The sequence below is a fragment of the Monodelphis domestica genome, chromosome 7, assembly GCF_027887165.1.
Source record: "Monodelphis domestica isolate mMonDom1 chromosome 7, mMonDom1.pri, whole genome shotgun sequence".
Classification (NCBI taxonomy): domain Eukaryota; kingdom Metazoa; phylum Chordata; class Mammalia; order Didelphimorphia; family Didelphidae; genus Monodelphis; species Monodelphis domestica.
The window spans coordinates 213,833,658-213,849,082 of NC_077233.1; the positions used below are offsets into that span (position 1 = coordinate 213,833,658).

The 15,425-nt window shown below is 37.0% G+C and overlaps 1 protein-coding gene across 1 annotated transcript in view; it reads right to left on the reverse strand.

Annotated features, from left to right (window-relative positions):
* The window catches only part of LOC100013114 (cytochrome P450 3A24-like), a 62,430-nt gene that overhangs the window by 28,881 nt on the left and 18,124 nt on the right, over positions 1–15,425 (reverse strand). The window contains exon 4 of the mRNA XM_007498419.3: positions 11,068–11,167. Within this exon, the coding sequence (XP_007498481.1) occupies positions 11,068–11,167 (100 nt within the window). The remainder of the gene's footprint in view (positions 1–11,067; positions 11,168–15,425) is intronic.

Genomic DNA, 15,425 nt, shown 5'->3' on the forward strand with positions numbered 1-15,425 from the left:
AGATCAATAAAAATAAGATTTTTATGGGGAAAAAATCTCCCCTAAGAGAAAGACCTTGCTTGCTTCTTGATATGAATTGGTGTGGGAGATAGGAGGAGGGCTAAAGCATTGCCAAGGGCACTTGAACCCGTTGTTAATAAGAGTGATGATATTAACAGACACTCATACAGGCTTTATAAGGTGCACTTTACATTCTTGATCTTATTTGAGCCTCTCACTAAAAAGCTGGGTTATGAGGATCATTCTCAGATATCAGTTTTGAATATTGTAAGCACCCCCATTTTAAAGATGAGAAACCAGACTCAGAGTAGATAAGTGACTTGCCTACAATCATACTGCAAGAGTCGTAGGTGAGATGTGAGCCTGGCTCTTCTTTACCACAGTTCTACTTGTCTTTCCACTATACCAAACTTCCTTCCAAAAGTGCAAATACAATTTACCTTTTAACCTTTTAGCTTTATCATAGTGACACCCATTAGACAATTAGCTCCTTAAGAGCAGATGCTCTCTTTTGCTTTTCTTTGCATCTCTGCAAGGTGCCTAGCACATAGAAGATAATTAATAGTTTTTATTGTCTAATTATGACACTCAATCAAAATCACCTGGACTGACTTCAAAAGAACCTGAATGATTCAAAGGGGATTGTTCATAGCTACAGGTAGCTCAGTTATTTAGAATCTATTGTCTGTAGACCAAGTTCAGGGTTTCAATCTTTTTATTGATCAGAGATAGTCTGCTATAGTGAGTAAACTGGTCTTGGAACCAGGAAGACCTGGGTTCAAATACTGCTTTTGGCATATACTAGTTATGCAGCCATGGACAAGTCACTTAGTCCCTAAGTGCCCCAGGAAACTCCAAGACTGACTTGCTGATTCATATTAATGGAGGAAATTCCTATAATAGGAAATTCCATACTGATGTTTTAACAACAACAACAACAAAAAATAGAGGGGGGGGGAGGGAAATTACTGGTTAATTTTACTCTTGTTTCCCCCAAACACCTTTACTGAGCATTTATCAAAGCTCTTATAAGAAGCAGCAAGAGTGTTTCTCTGTGTTTCTGTGACTTTAATAAAGATAAAAATGATTAAGCCATAGCTCTCATAACTGTTTTAATCATCCTTAAAATATAGTACGGGGCAGCTAGGTGGCACAGTGAATAGATCCCTGGGCTTAAAAATCAGGAAGACTAATCTCTCAGTTCAAATCTGGCCTCAGACATTTACTACCTGTGTGACCCTGGACAGGTCATTTAACACTGTTTGCTTCAATTTCCTTAACTATAAAATAAGGCGAAGAAGAAAATGGAAAACCACTCCAGTATCTCTGCCAAGAAAACCTCCAAAGGGATAAAGAGTTGTATATAACTTAAATACCTGAACAACAAGAAGAGAGTAGTGTAATAGAGAAAGCACTGGACTTGATCATAAAAAAGACATAGGTTCACATTGACTTCCATTTGCCATGCTTATTATCTTAAGCTCTAAGACAGCTTCCATTTCCTCCTCTATAAAATGGAGGCAATAAAGGCTATAATCCTCACAGAGGTGTTATGAACATGAAATGTGATGTGGGACTTCATCTCCAACCTCCATGCTTTTGTCCCCTTTACCTGGAATGCTCTTATGCCTCATCTCTGTCTCTTGGAATAACTGGTTTCCTTCAAGTCTCAATTAAAACACTACTTTCTGAAGAAGGACTTTCTAGATTCCTGCTGTTGCCAATGCTTTCCTCTCCAAAATTAACTTGTATCAGCTTTGTGTGTGTGTACATATTCACATTTATGTGTATACACACATATATGTGTGTGTATATATGTAGAGTATGTAGATGCATATGTAATATGTACCTAATTATTTACGAGTTGACTTCCCCATTTGAATGTCAGTTCATTAAGGACAAGAATTGTTTTTGCCATTTCTTTATATTTTTTTATATTTGCCATTTCTTTATATTCCTAGTTCTTAGCACAATGTCTGGCAGTCAGTAAGTGCTTACTAAATGTCTGTTTATTCTTAGATCAAATTGCTTACAGTCTCAGGAAGGGATGAAGAGAATTTGGAAGTCAAAATGTTCAAAAATGAATGTTAAAATTGTTTTTGTGTGTAATTGGAGAAAGATAAAAAGATTTTTAAAGTGTTTTTTTGTTTACTAAACATGCTCTGTAGATTATAATATGCTGTAAAAATGTCAGTTGTAATTATAAAAGAGACAGACTGTTCAGAATTGCACCAGTGTCCAAATTTCTTGGTTTTGTCAAGGACAAGTAAATTTTAGATAGCCTTTGGAACTTCCTTGAAGGTTCACAGACTCAGAATCATCCATAAACCCTCATTTTCCCTCACCTTGATATCCAATCAGTTGCCTGGTCTTGCAGATTCTACTTCCACATGTTTCCTCTCCTTCCCTTTATTTCTTCTTATACAACCACCAACCCAGTTCAGGAGTGTCATCACCTCTTCCAGTGCAGGACTATTTTAAGCATCTCTTTGTTTGTCTCCCTGCCACAGATGCCACCTCTCTAATCCATTCTGCACTCGGCTTCCAAAGGGATAGTCCAAAAACAGGTCCTATCATGTAACTCATCTGCTCTTACCACACCAGTGGCTCTCTCTTATCCCTAGGTTTCAGAATGAATGTTTCTGCTTGCCATTTAAATGCCTTCATTATCTCACCCCCAACTAGCCTTTCTAATTGTATTATTCATTGTTTCACTTCATAATAAATGGATCTCTTTGCCCCTCATATATTCTGTCTCCATGCCTTTGTAAATACCATGTTTGTTATGCACTCCTTCCTCATCTCTGTCTCTAAGAATCTTTAATTTTCTAAAAAGTTAAGCCCAAACCCTACCTCTTACATTAGACCTTTTTACATCTCCCTTGCTGATAGTACCCTACTCTTCCCAGCCCTTACATCGAACATATTTTTATGTATACGTGTCATTTTCTCCAATAAAATGAATGCTCCTCAGAGACCAGAGACCAGCTAGTTTTAGTCTGTGTATCGTTTTTTGTTGTTGTTGAACCATTTTAGTAACGACTGACTCTTCATGACCTCATTTGGGGGTTTTCTTGGCAACGATACTGGAATGGTTTGCCATTTGCTTCTCCAACTCATTTTACAGATAAAGAACTGAGGCAAAAGAGTTAGGTACCTGAGGTCACATAGTAGTGTCTAAGACCAGATTTAAACTCATGAAGAATCCTCCTGATTCCAAGCCCAGTGCTATATCCACTATGCCACCTAGTGACTCTTCTATGTATCCTTGACAGCCTACAACTGTAAGTGCTCAATTAATGCTTGTTGATGGAAGTTGGAAAACCTGAGTTTTTAGAATAGGTGACTATTTAGTTACCTTTAACACATATCCTTTACTTTGATTTTGTAAAGCAATTTAGATTTTTATAAGAACTTTTAATCTCACTGGATTTTCTACCTACCATTGGAACGTAGGCTAAGTAAGATTATCCCCATTATACAAAACTGAGACAAAGAGAGATTATGTAAGTAGCCAAAGGTCTCAAAGAGCAGGGACAGAAACCCCTGTCTCTTGACTCCCACCCCAGAATTCTTTTCACTAGACCACAAGGAAAAGAGCTGAATAGACAACTAATACATTTTTTTTTTTTTTAATTTTAATATTATTTTATTTGGTCGTTTTCATACATTATTCACTGGAAACAAAGATCGTTTTCTTTTCCTCCCCTCCCCCCCCCCCCCCCCCCCCCCCCCGCCTTTCCCTCTCCCATAGCCGACGCATGATTCCACTGGTTATCACATGTGTTCTTGACTCGAACCCATTTCCCTGTTGTTGGAGTTTGCATTATAGTGTTCATTTAGAGTCTCTCCTCAGTCTTATCTCCTCCAACCCTGTGGTCGAGCAGTTGCTTTTCAGCGGTGTTTTTACTCCCACAGTTTATCCTCTGCTTGTGGGTAGTATTTTTTTTTTTTTAGATCCCTGCAGATTGTTCAGGGAAATTGCATTGATACTTATGGAGAAGTCCATCACCTTCGATTGTACCACAATGTATCAGTCTCTGTGTATAATGTTTTCCTGGTTCTGCTCCTTTCGCTCTGCATCACTTCCTGGAGGTTGTTCCAGTTCACATGGAATTCCTCCACTTTATTATTCCTTTTAGCACAATAATATTCCATCACCAACATATACCACAATTTGTTTAGCCATTCCCCAATTGAGGGGCATCCCCTCATTTTCCAATTTTTGGCCACCACAAAGAGCGCAGCTATGAATATTTTTGTACAAGTCTTTTTGTCCATTATCTCTTTGGGGTACAAGCCCAGCAGTGCTATGGCTGGATCAAAGGGCAGACAGTCTTTTATCGCCCTTTGGGCATAGTTCCAAATTGCCCTCCAGAATGGTTGGATCAATTCACAACTCCACCAGCAATGAATTAATGTCCCCACTTTGCCACATCCCCTCCAGCATTCATTACTTTGCATAGCTGTCATGTTAGCCAATCTGCTAGGTGTGAGATGATACCTCAGAGTTGTTTTGATTTGCATCTCTCTGATTATAAGAGATGTAGAGCACTTTTTCATGTGCTTATTAATAGTTTTGATTTCTTTGGCTGAGAATTGCCTGTTCATGTCCCTTGCCCATTTGTCAATTGGAGAATGGCTTGATTTTTTGTACAATTGATTTAGTTCTTTATAAATTTTAGTAATTAAACCCTTGTCAGAGGTTTTTATGAAGATTGTTTCCCAATTTGTTGCTACCCTTCTGATTTTGGTTACATTGGTTTTGTTTGTACAAAAACTTTTTAATTTGATGTAATCCAGATTATTTATTTTGCATTTTGTAATTCTTTCCAATTCTTGCTTGGTTTTGAAGTATTTCCCTTCCCAAAGGTCTGACATGTATACTATTCTGTGTTCGCCTAATTTTCTTATAGTTTCTTTCTTTATGTTCAAGTCATTCATCCATTTTGAATTTATCTTGGTGTAGGGTGTGAGGTGTTGATCTAAGCCTAATCTTTCCCACACTGTCCTCCAATTTTCCCAACAGTTTTTATGAAATAGTGGATTTTTGTCCCAAAAGCTGGGATCTTTGGGTTTGTCATATACTGTCTTGCTGAGGTTGCTTGCCCCCAGTCTATTCCACTGATCCTCCTTTCTGTCTCTTAGCCAGTACCAAATTGTTTTGATGACCGCTGCTTTATAATATAGTCTGAGATCTGGGACTGCAAGACCCCCTTCCTTTGTATTTTTTTTCATTAATTCCCTGGGTATCCTTGATCTTTTGTTTTTCCAAATGAACTTTGTTATGTTTTTTTCTAAATCAGTAAAAAAAATTTTTGGGAGTTCCATGGGTATGGCACTAAATAGATAGATGAGTTTGGGTAGGATGGTCATTTTTATTATATTGGCTCGTCCTACCCATGAGCAGTTAATGTTCTTCCAATTGTTCAAGTCTAGTTTTAGTTGTGTGGAAAGTGTTTTGTAGTTGTGTTCATATAGATCCTGTGTTTGTCTCGGGAGATAGATTCCTAAGTATTTTATTTTGTCTTGGGTAATTTTGAATGGGATTTCTCTTTCTAGTTCTTGCTGCTGAGCTGTGTTGGAATTATATAGAAATGCTGATGACTTATGTGGGTTTATTTTGTATCCTGCAACTTTGCTAAAGTTGTTGATTATTTCAATTAACTTTTTGGTTGAATCTCTAGGATTCTTTAAGTAGACCATCATGTCATCTGCAAAGAGTGATAATTTGGTCTCCTCCTTGCCTATTTTGATGCCTTCAATTTCTTTTTCTTCTCTAATTGCTACTGCTAGTGTTTCTAATACAATGTCAAATAATAGAGGTGATAATGGGCATCCTTGTTTCACTCCTGATCTTAATGGGAATGGATTTAGTTTATCCCCATTGCAGATGATATTAGCTGATGGTTTTAGATATATACTGTTTATTATTTTTAGGAATGACCCTTCTATTCCTATGCTTTCTAGTGTTCTTAGTAGGAATGGGTGTTGTATTTTATCAAAGGCTTTTTCTGCATCTATTGAGATAATCATGTGATTCTTGTTGGTTTGCTTGTTGATGTGGTCAATTATGTGGATAGTTTTCCTAATGTTGAACCAGCCCTGCATCCCTGGTATGAATCCTACTTGATCATGGTGGATGACCCTTCTAATCACTTGCTGGAGTCTTTTTGCTAGTATCCTATTTAAGATTTTTGCATCTATATTCATTAGGGAGATTGGCCTATAGTTTTCTTTCTCTGTTTTTGGCCTGCCTGGCTTTGGAATTAGTACCATGCTTGTGTCATAAAAGGAGTTTGGTAGGACTCCCTCTTTGCTTATTATGTCGAATAGTTTGTGTAATATTGGGGTTAACTGTTCTCTGAATGTTTGATAGAATTCACTGGTGAATCCATCAGGCCCTGGGGATTTTTTCTTAGGCAGTTCTTTGATGGCTTGATGGATTTCAATTTCTGATATGGGATTATTTAAGAAAACTATTTCTTCTTCTGTTAGTCTAGGCAATTTATATTTTTGTAAATATTCATCCATATCACCTAGATTGGTAAATTTATTGCCATATAGTTGGGCAAAGTAGTTTTTAATGATTGCCTTAATTTCCTCTTCATTTGAGGTGAGATCCCCCTTTTCATCCTTGATGCTATTAATTTGCCTTTCTTCTTTCCTTTTTTTAATTAAATTAACCAGTACTTTGTCTATTTTGTCTGTTTTTTCAAAGTACCAGCTTCTAGTCTTGTTTATTAGCTCAATAGTTCTGTCACTTTCTATTTTATTAATTTCTCCCTTAATTTTTAGGATCTCTAGTATGGTTTTCTTCTGGGGGTTTTTAATTTGTTCATTCTCAAGTTTTTTGATTTGCATTTCCAATTCCTTGGTCTCTGTCCTCCCTAATTTGTTAATATATGCACTCAGGGATATGAATTTTCCTCTAAGTACTGCCTTGGCTGCATCCCATAAGGTTTGAAAGGATGTTTCGCCGTTGTCATTTTCTTCAACGAAATTGTTAATTGTTTCTATGATTTCTTCTCTAACTAAATGGTTTTGGAGTATCATGTTATTTAATTTCCAATTAATTTTTGATTTGGGTCTCCATGTACCCTTGCCGATCAATATTTTAATTGCCTTGTGATCTGAAAAGGCTGCAGTTAATATTTCTGCTTTTCTGCATTTAAGTGCCATGTTTCTATGACCTAGTGTATGATCTATTTTTGTGAATGTGCCATGTGGTGCTGAAAAGAAGGTGTATTCTTTTTTGTCCCTATTTATTTTTCTCCATATGTCTATTAATTCTAATTTTTCTAAGATTTCATTCACCTCTTTTACCTCTTTCTTATTTATTTTTTGATTTGATTTATCTAAATTTGATAGTGGTTGGTTCAAGTCTCCCACTAATATGGTTTTACTGTCTAATTCCTCCTTCAATTCTCCTAGTTTCTCTATTAAAAATTTGGATGCTATACCATTTGGTGCATACATGTTGATTAGTGATATTTCCTCATTGTCTATACTTCCTTTTAGCAGAATATATTTACCTTCCCTGTCCCTTTTGATCAGGTCTATTTGTACTTTGGCTTTGTCAGATATCATGATTGCAACTCCTGCCTTCTTTCTATCGGTTGAGGCCCAAAAGGTCTTACTCCAACCTTTAATTCTAACCTTGTGAGTGTCAACCCGTCTCATATGTGTTTCTTGAAGGCAACATATGGTAGGGTTTTGTGTTTTAATCCAATCTGCTATTTGTCTGCGTTTTATGGGTGAGTTCATCCCATTCACGTTCAAAGTTATGATTGTTATTTGTGGATTCGCTGGCATTTTGATGTCTTCCCCTAGTTCTGACCTTTCTTCTTTAGCTTTCTCCTTTTGAACCAGTGATTTACTTTAGGTCAGTCCCCCTAGTCCCCTCCCTTGAGATGCTTCCCTTTCTAGCCCCTCCCTTTTTATGCTCCCTTCCCCTCCCCCCTCTCCTTCCCTCCCTTTTTGTGCTCCCTCCCCCCTCCCCCTCCTTAATTTTCCTTTCTTTCTTGCCCTAATGGATAAGATAGAATTCAGGATCCCACTGGATCTAGATGTTCTTCCCTCTCAGATTTGATTTCACTGAGAGTAAGGTTTAAGTACTTCCACTTCACGCTCTCTTCCTCTCCTTCTCATATGAGAGTTCTTCCCCTCCCCTTCCCATGTGTATCTTTATATGGGAAAGTTTATTCTATTGATTCCCCCCCTATTTCTTGAAGTTAATCTTAGTATTATCACGGTTCCCCCCTCCCTTTTCCTTTTTTTGCCCCAACTTTCCCCAAATCTTCTTGATTCCCCAATCTTTCCCTATGCATGTTTCTTCTAACTACTCTTATGATGATACAATTTATGAGAGTTACACAAAACATTTTCCCCACATATTAATATATATAATTAGATGTAAATGTAGTCCTTATAGAAGAGAGTTTGACTTAAAGAGAAAGATAAGATTTATCTCCTTTTCCCTTTCTTTCATATTTACCTTTTCATGTTTCTCTTGCTTTCTGTGCTTGGATATCGAACTTTCCACAGAGCTCTGGTCTTTTCTTAGCAAATGCTTGGAAATCTTCTATTTTGTTGAATGCCCATACTTTCCCCTGGAAGTATATAGTCAGTTTTGCTGGGTAGTTGATTCTTGGTTGGAGACCCAGCTCTCTTGCCTTTCTAAATATCGTGTTCCATGCTTTGCGGTCTCTTAGTGTGTTAGCCGCTAAGTCATGTGTGATCCTTATGGGAGCCCCCTTGTATCTGAAGCTCTTCTTCTTGGCTTCTTGTAGGATTTTCTCCTTTACTTGGAAGCTCTTGAATTTGGCAATTACATTCCTAGGCGTTGTCTTTTGGGGATTTAGTATAGAAGGTGTTCTATGAATCCTTTCTATTTCTATTTTGCCCCCTTGCTCCAGAACGTGGGGGCAATTTTCTTTTATAATCTCCTCTAGAATAAAATCCAATTTGTTGTTTACCTCTGGTTTTTCTGGGAGACCGATGATACGGAGATTTTCTCGTCTTCCTCTGTTCTCCAGGTCCGTGACCTTCTCAGTGAGATATTTTCTGTTTTCTTCCAATTCATTAATTGTTTGGGTTTGCTTTATTGATTCTTGCTGTTTTATCATCTCACTTTCTTCGAGGTCCTTAATTCTGGTCATTAGGGACTGGATTTGCTTTTCAGCCTTGTCTGCCCTTGTATTGGCTGCTTCGAGTTCTTTTTCCAATTGAGCAGTCTTATCTGTCAGACAGCTGATCTCTTTCTCCCATTTTTCTTTCCAGAAGGTTTCCATCTTTTGGATAAGTTCCAGTTTGAGATCTTCCAGAGCTTGTTGATAGTTTCCATTTTGGGAGGCGTGTTCTGAATTTTTTTGGATTTCCTCTTCATTCTCCTCTTTCCCTTGGGTACTTCCACCATAAAAGTTTTCAATAGTCACTTTTTTCCCTTTCTTCCTGGAGGCTTGATTTTGGGCCATGTGAGCCATCCCTTTGGTGGTTTTATTTCCCTTTCCTTTTTGGTCTGGGGTCTGGGTTATAAGAGTGGTTTTTCTGTGAATTTAGGTTGCTTCAGACTAGTTCTTCCCAGCCTCCGAGCCCAGGTATTCAGCTCCGCCCAGATAATCCGTGCGCCTTGTTCAGCGCAGCCCGCCCGAAGTCCGCTGGCTTCTCCAGTGAAAGCGCCCTGAGACGTTTTTTCCCTGGCAGTCCCCAGATCCTAAGGACCCTGGAGTGCCCCCCCAGACAGAGACGCTCCCCACTCACTCGCTGTCCCGGTGAGAGCTCAGGTAGCTCACTCTGGTTTAGTGGGGGAGGTGGGGTGGGGGAAGGGCGGCTCAGTTCACTTTTCTGTGCAAGCTTTTCCTTCTTATTTTAGTGTGGAAATGTTCAAGCCCCACGTACCTTTGCCTCTGTGGGGTACTGGGGAGTCCTTCTGTTCCTCCAAAGGTGATTTTATGCTCCTTTGATGTAGTCTATTTCGTTCGGTGCTGGGGAGAGGAAAAGTGCCGCGTCTAGATTGCAGCCATGATTACCCGGAAGTCCGACAACTAATACATTTTACATGGATTAAACTCTCTAGAAAATAATTCAGCATCCAAAATGTTTCAAAGTTTGTTTAATGTTTATATCACATGTAGATCTGACCCAGGGCAAAATTACAAAGCAGATAAAATTTTCTCTGTAGTACTTTCCTCACACTCATCTCAATACTCTTTTCTCCCTCAGGCACTGATCCTGTGCCCAATTTCTACCCGGTCTCCATTTCAGCTGGCTGCCAATTAATTCCCAATAAGGTATTAGGTGATAGGTTTCAGGTATTCCCCTCTCCCAGCAGCAGTTTGTGCATCTTAATAGAGGTCTCTGGAAAATGGTAAAGCCTTCAACACCAGAAAGAATTAATAATAAGTTGTGGGATTTCAGACTCTGAGATAGGAGGCAAGAGTAAAGATATTCTGGAATGGGGGAAGATAATCTACTTGATGCCCATGGCTGCTGATGTCTTGATCATCATCTATCAATACCTATGCTGTGGCACAAATATTTTGTTAAAGGCCAATGTTTATTTTTTTTTTAAATGATGACACTTTGGCCTCAGAACCTTCATATCAGTTTCAATTATATTGCCTTCATCATGTGTACTGCTCAAGTTGGGGTAGCCTTAGTGAAATGAAGTCATTATTGTCATTAAAATCCTGGCTTCCTTTCCATACCTAAATATTGTTTTGTAAGACAGACTTGCTTTCCAAAGAGCACTGCCAGGAGGGTAGTTGTACAAGGTCTAATTCCAGTTTTCTTTTGAAGGATCTGCCCATACTTTTCATGAAGGATCAAGCTGCCAGAAGAAGATGTAACTGTTTAGAAAGGGCTTTGTGTGTGTTATTTGGTAAATGATCCCTCCACCCAAACAAAATCAAGATTAGTGTTCAGGTTTAGAGAATGCAGCCAGTCTTGTTAGAAAGGAAGATTTTGAAGGAAAGTAACCAAGGTTTCCTACAAAATGGACAATTTAGATTAGAGTATTTTAATGCCTTTAGACCAAGAAACATCCTGATGTACCTAGGAACTTACCCGACGATTGGTGAAGAGTGTGTAAAACTCTTTCACTAGAACTATTTTGATGATGTCTGGATCCAGAATGGCTAATATAGGAAGTCTGCCATCATAAAACCTATTGAGAGCATCAAGATAGAGAAAATTAAGTTTCTTTCAGAGATCCATGCAGAAAAGCAATTTCTTAAGTAAAAAAAATCATAATATCTCCTTTTGGAGTGCTCAATCTTCTTGGAGCTAGATGATAAAATAACCACCACCATCACTCTCTGTCCCTCTGTTCCTTCTTCCTACTCTCAGGAAGTATTTTACAACCATAGACCTAAAGCTAGAAGGAACCGCAGAGAAAGACATTTACTCTAACTCCCCCATTTTATGAATAAAGGAATTCTGGTAAAGAGATATTAAATAACTTGCCTAAGAAGAAACCAGTAGTATACATCAAAGGCAGATCCTCTGATTCAGTGCTCTTTCCACTGTACCTTTTTTTTCCATTTTGTAATAACAGAAATTCAGCAAATCTTCAACATTATATGGAAGTAACCCTAATTTCTTAAAGACAGTAGCAATATTCAAGCATTGTCAAATCTACCAAGGTAGAAATGATGATTTTTTTTCATTTTTTCATCAAGGGCAACTCTAGAACATCAGAATAGACCAATAGACTGCATATCCTAGACTACAAAAATTATTTCATGATATCCATCAGTGAAAGGAGTACATTAATTCTTAGTACTTGAGGTTTTTTTTTATTTTAATTTTTTAAAACTTTTAGTCAATTGAGAAAATCATTTCTTGGTTACAAGAATCATATTCTATCCCATCCTTCCCCTAGACCATGGCAATTCCACTGGGTATTGCATGTGCCCTTGATCATAACCTATATCCATGTTGCTGATGTTTGCACTAGGATGTTCATTTAGAGTCTACCTCCTATATCTATATCTACCTATATATATATATATACCTATATCTACCTCCTATATATATACTATATCCCCTCAACCCATGTAATCAAGCAGTTGTTTATCTTCTGTGTTTCTACTCCCACTATTTTTCCTCTGAATGTGGATAGTGTTCTTTCTCATAAATCCCTCCAGGTTGTTCAGGATCACTGCATTGCAACTAATGGAGAAGTCCATTACATTCGATTGTACCACAGTGTGTCAGTCTCTGTAAGGTCCTCATAGTTCTGCTCCTTTCACTCTGCATCAATTCCTGGAGGTCATTCCAGTTCTCATGGAATTCCTCCAGTTTATTATTTCTTTGAGCACAACAGCTCCATCACCAACATATACCACAATTTGTTCAGCCATTCCCCAATTGAAGGACTTCCCCTCATTTTCCAGTTTTTTGCCACCACAAAGAGCTCAGCTATGAATATTCTTGTACATGTATTTTTCCTTATTATCTCTTTGGGGTACAAACCCAGCAGTGCTATGGCTAGGTCAAAGGGCAGACAGTCTTTTAGTGCCCTTTGGGCATAGTTCCAAATTGCCCTCCAGAATGGTTGGATCGATTCACAACTCCACCAGCAATGCATTAATGTCCCAACTTTGCCACATACCCTCCAGCATTCATTACTTTCTGTTGCCAATATTAGCCAATCTGCTAGGTGTGAGGTGGTACCTCAGAGTTGTTTTGATTTGCATTTCTCTGATTATTTGAGATTAAGATCAGAGATTTAGAACACTTTTTCATGTGCTTATTAACAGTTTTGATTTCTTTAACTGAAATTTGCCTATTCATGTCTCTTGCCCATTTATCAAATGGGGAATGGCTTGGTTTTTTGTACAATTGATTTGGCTCTTTATAAATTTGAGTAATTAGACCTTTGTCAGAGGTTTTTGTTATGAAGATTGTTTCCCAATTTGTTACTTCCCTTATAATTTTGATTGCATTGGTTTTGTTTGTACAAAACCTTTTTAATTTGATGTAATCAAAATTATTGATTTTACATTTTGTGGTTTTTTCTAACTCTTGCTTGATTTTTAAAATCTTTCCTTTCCCAAAGATATGACATATATACTATTCTGTGTTCACCCAATTTACTTATAGTTTACTTCTTTATGTTCAAGTTATCCACCCATTCTAAGTTTATCTTGCTATATGGTGTGAGATGTTGATCCAAACCTAATCTCTCTCATACTGTCTTCCAATTTACCCAGCAGTTTTTTATCAAAGAGTGAATTTTTGTCCCAAAAGCTGGGATCTTTGGTCTTATCATAGACTGGCTTGCTGAGGTCACTTACCCCAAGTCTATTCCACCAATCCTCCTTTCTGTCTCTTAGCCATTACCATATTGTTTTGATGACCATTGCTTTATAGTTTAAGATCTGGTACTGCTAGGCCACCTTCCTTCGCACTTTTTTTTTCATTTTCCTGGATATACTTGATCTTTTGTTCTTCCAAATGAACTTTGTTATAGTTTGTTCTATTTCAGTAAAAAAGTTTCTTGGTAATTTAATGGGTATGGCACTAAATAAGTAAATAAGTTTGTGTAGGATGGTCATTTATATTATATTGGCTCATCCTACCCATGAGCAGTTAATGTTTTTCCAATTGTTTAGATCTAGTTTTAATTGTGTGGAAAGTGTTTTGTAGTTGTTTTTATATAATTCCTGTGTTTCTCTTGGCAGATAGATTTCCCAAGTATTTTATATATTGTCTATGGTGATTTTAAATGGAATTTCTCTTTCTAATTCTTACTGCTGAGATGTGTTGGAGATATATAGAAATGCTGATGACTTATGTGGGTTTATTTTGTATCCTGCAACTTTGCTAAAGTTGTTGATTATTTCTACTAGCTTTTTAGTTAATTCTCTAGGATTAAGTAGACCATCATATCATCCACAAAGAGTAATAACTTGGTCCCTTCATTGCCAATTTTAATACCTTCAATTTATTTTTCTTCTCTAATTGCTACTGCTAGTGTTTCTAGTACAATGTTAAATAATAGAGGTGATAATGAGCATCCTTGTTTGACTCCTGATCTTATTGGGAAGGCTTATAGTTTATCCCCATTGCAGATGATTTTGCTGATGGTTTTAGATAAATACTGTGGACTTTCTATTCCTACACTTTCTAATGTTTTCAATAGGAATGAATGTTGTATTTTGTCAAAGGCCTTTTCTGCATCTATTGAGAAAATCACATGATTTTTGTTGGTTTGCTTGTTGATATGGTCAATTATGTGGATGTTTTTCCAAATATTGAACCATCCTTTCATTCCTGGTATAAATTCCACCTGATCATAATGAATAACCCTCATCATCACTTGCTGGGATCTTTTTGCTAGTATTCTATTTAACATTTTTGCATCTATGTTCATTAAGGAGATTGGTCTATAGTTTTCTTTCTGTTTTTGACCTGCCTGGCTTTGGAATCAGTACCATATTTGTGTCATAAAAGGAATTTGGTAGAAGTCCCTCTTTGCTTATTATGCCAAATAGTTTGGATAGTATTGGGATTAGTTGTTATTTGAAGGTTTGATAGAATTCACTTGTAAATCCATCAGGCCCTGGTGATTTTTTCTTAGGGAGTTCTTTGATGGCTTATTCAATTTCTTTTTCTGATATGGGATTATTTAAGAATTCTATTTCTTCTTCTGTTAATCTAGACAATTTATATTTTTGTAAATATTCATCCATATCACCTAGATTGCCATATTTTTTTTGCCATATAATTAGGCAAAATAGTTTTTACTGATTGCCTTAATTTCCTTTTCATTGGGGGTGAGGCCTCCCTTTTCATCTATGATACTGTTAATTTGGTTTTCTTCTTTCCTTTTTTTTAGATTGACTAGTACTTTGTCTATTTTGTTTGTTTTTTTTTCAAAATACCAGCTTCTAGTCTTATTTATTAGTTCAATAGTTCTTTCACTTTTGATTTTATTCATTTCTCCCTGAATTTTTAGTATCTCTAATTTAGTTTTCATCTGGGGATTTTTGATTTGTTTGCTTTCAAGATTTTTGATTTGCATGTCTAATTTACTGACTTCTGCCCTCCCTAATTTGTTAATATATTAACTCAAGGATATAAATCCCCCCCCCCCCGAGTACTGCTTTGGCTGCATCCCATAGAAGTTGAAAGAATGTCTCACCATTGTAATTTTCTTCAATGAAGTTATTGTTTCTATGATTTGTTCTCTAACTGATTTTGGAGAATCAAATTATTTAATTTCCAATTAATTTTTGATTTGCTTTTCCATGTACCCTTTTATTATTTTTATTGCAGTATGATCTGAAAAGGTTACATTTATTATTTCTGCTTTTCTGTATTTGTTTGCCATGTTTTTATGCCCTAGTACTTGGTCAATCTTTGTGAATGTATCATGTGCTGCTGAAAAGGTTTATTCCTTTTTGTCCCTATTTATT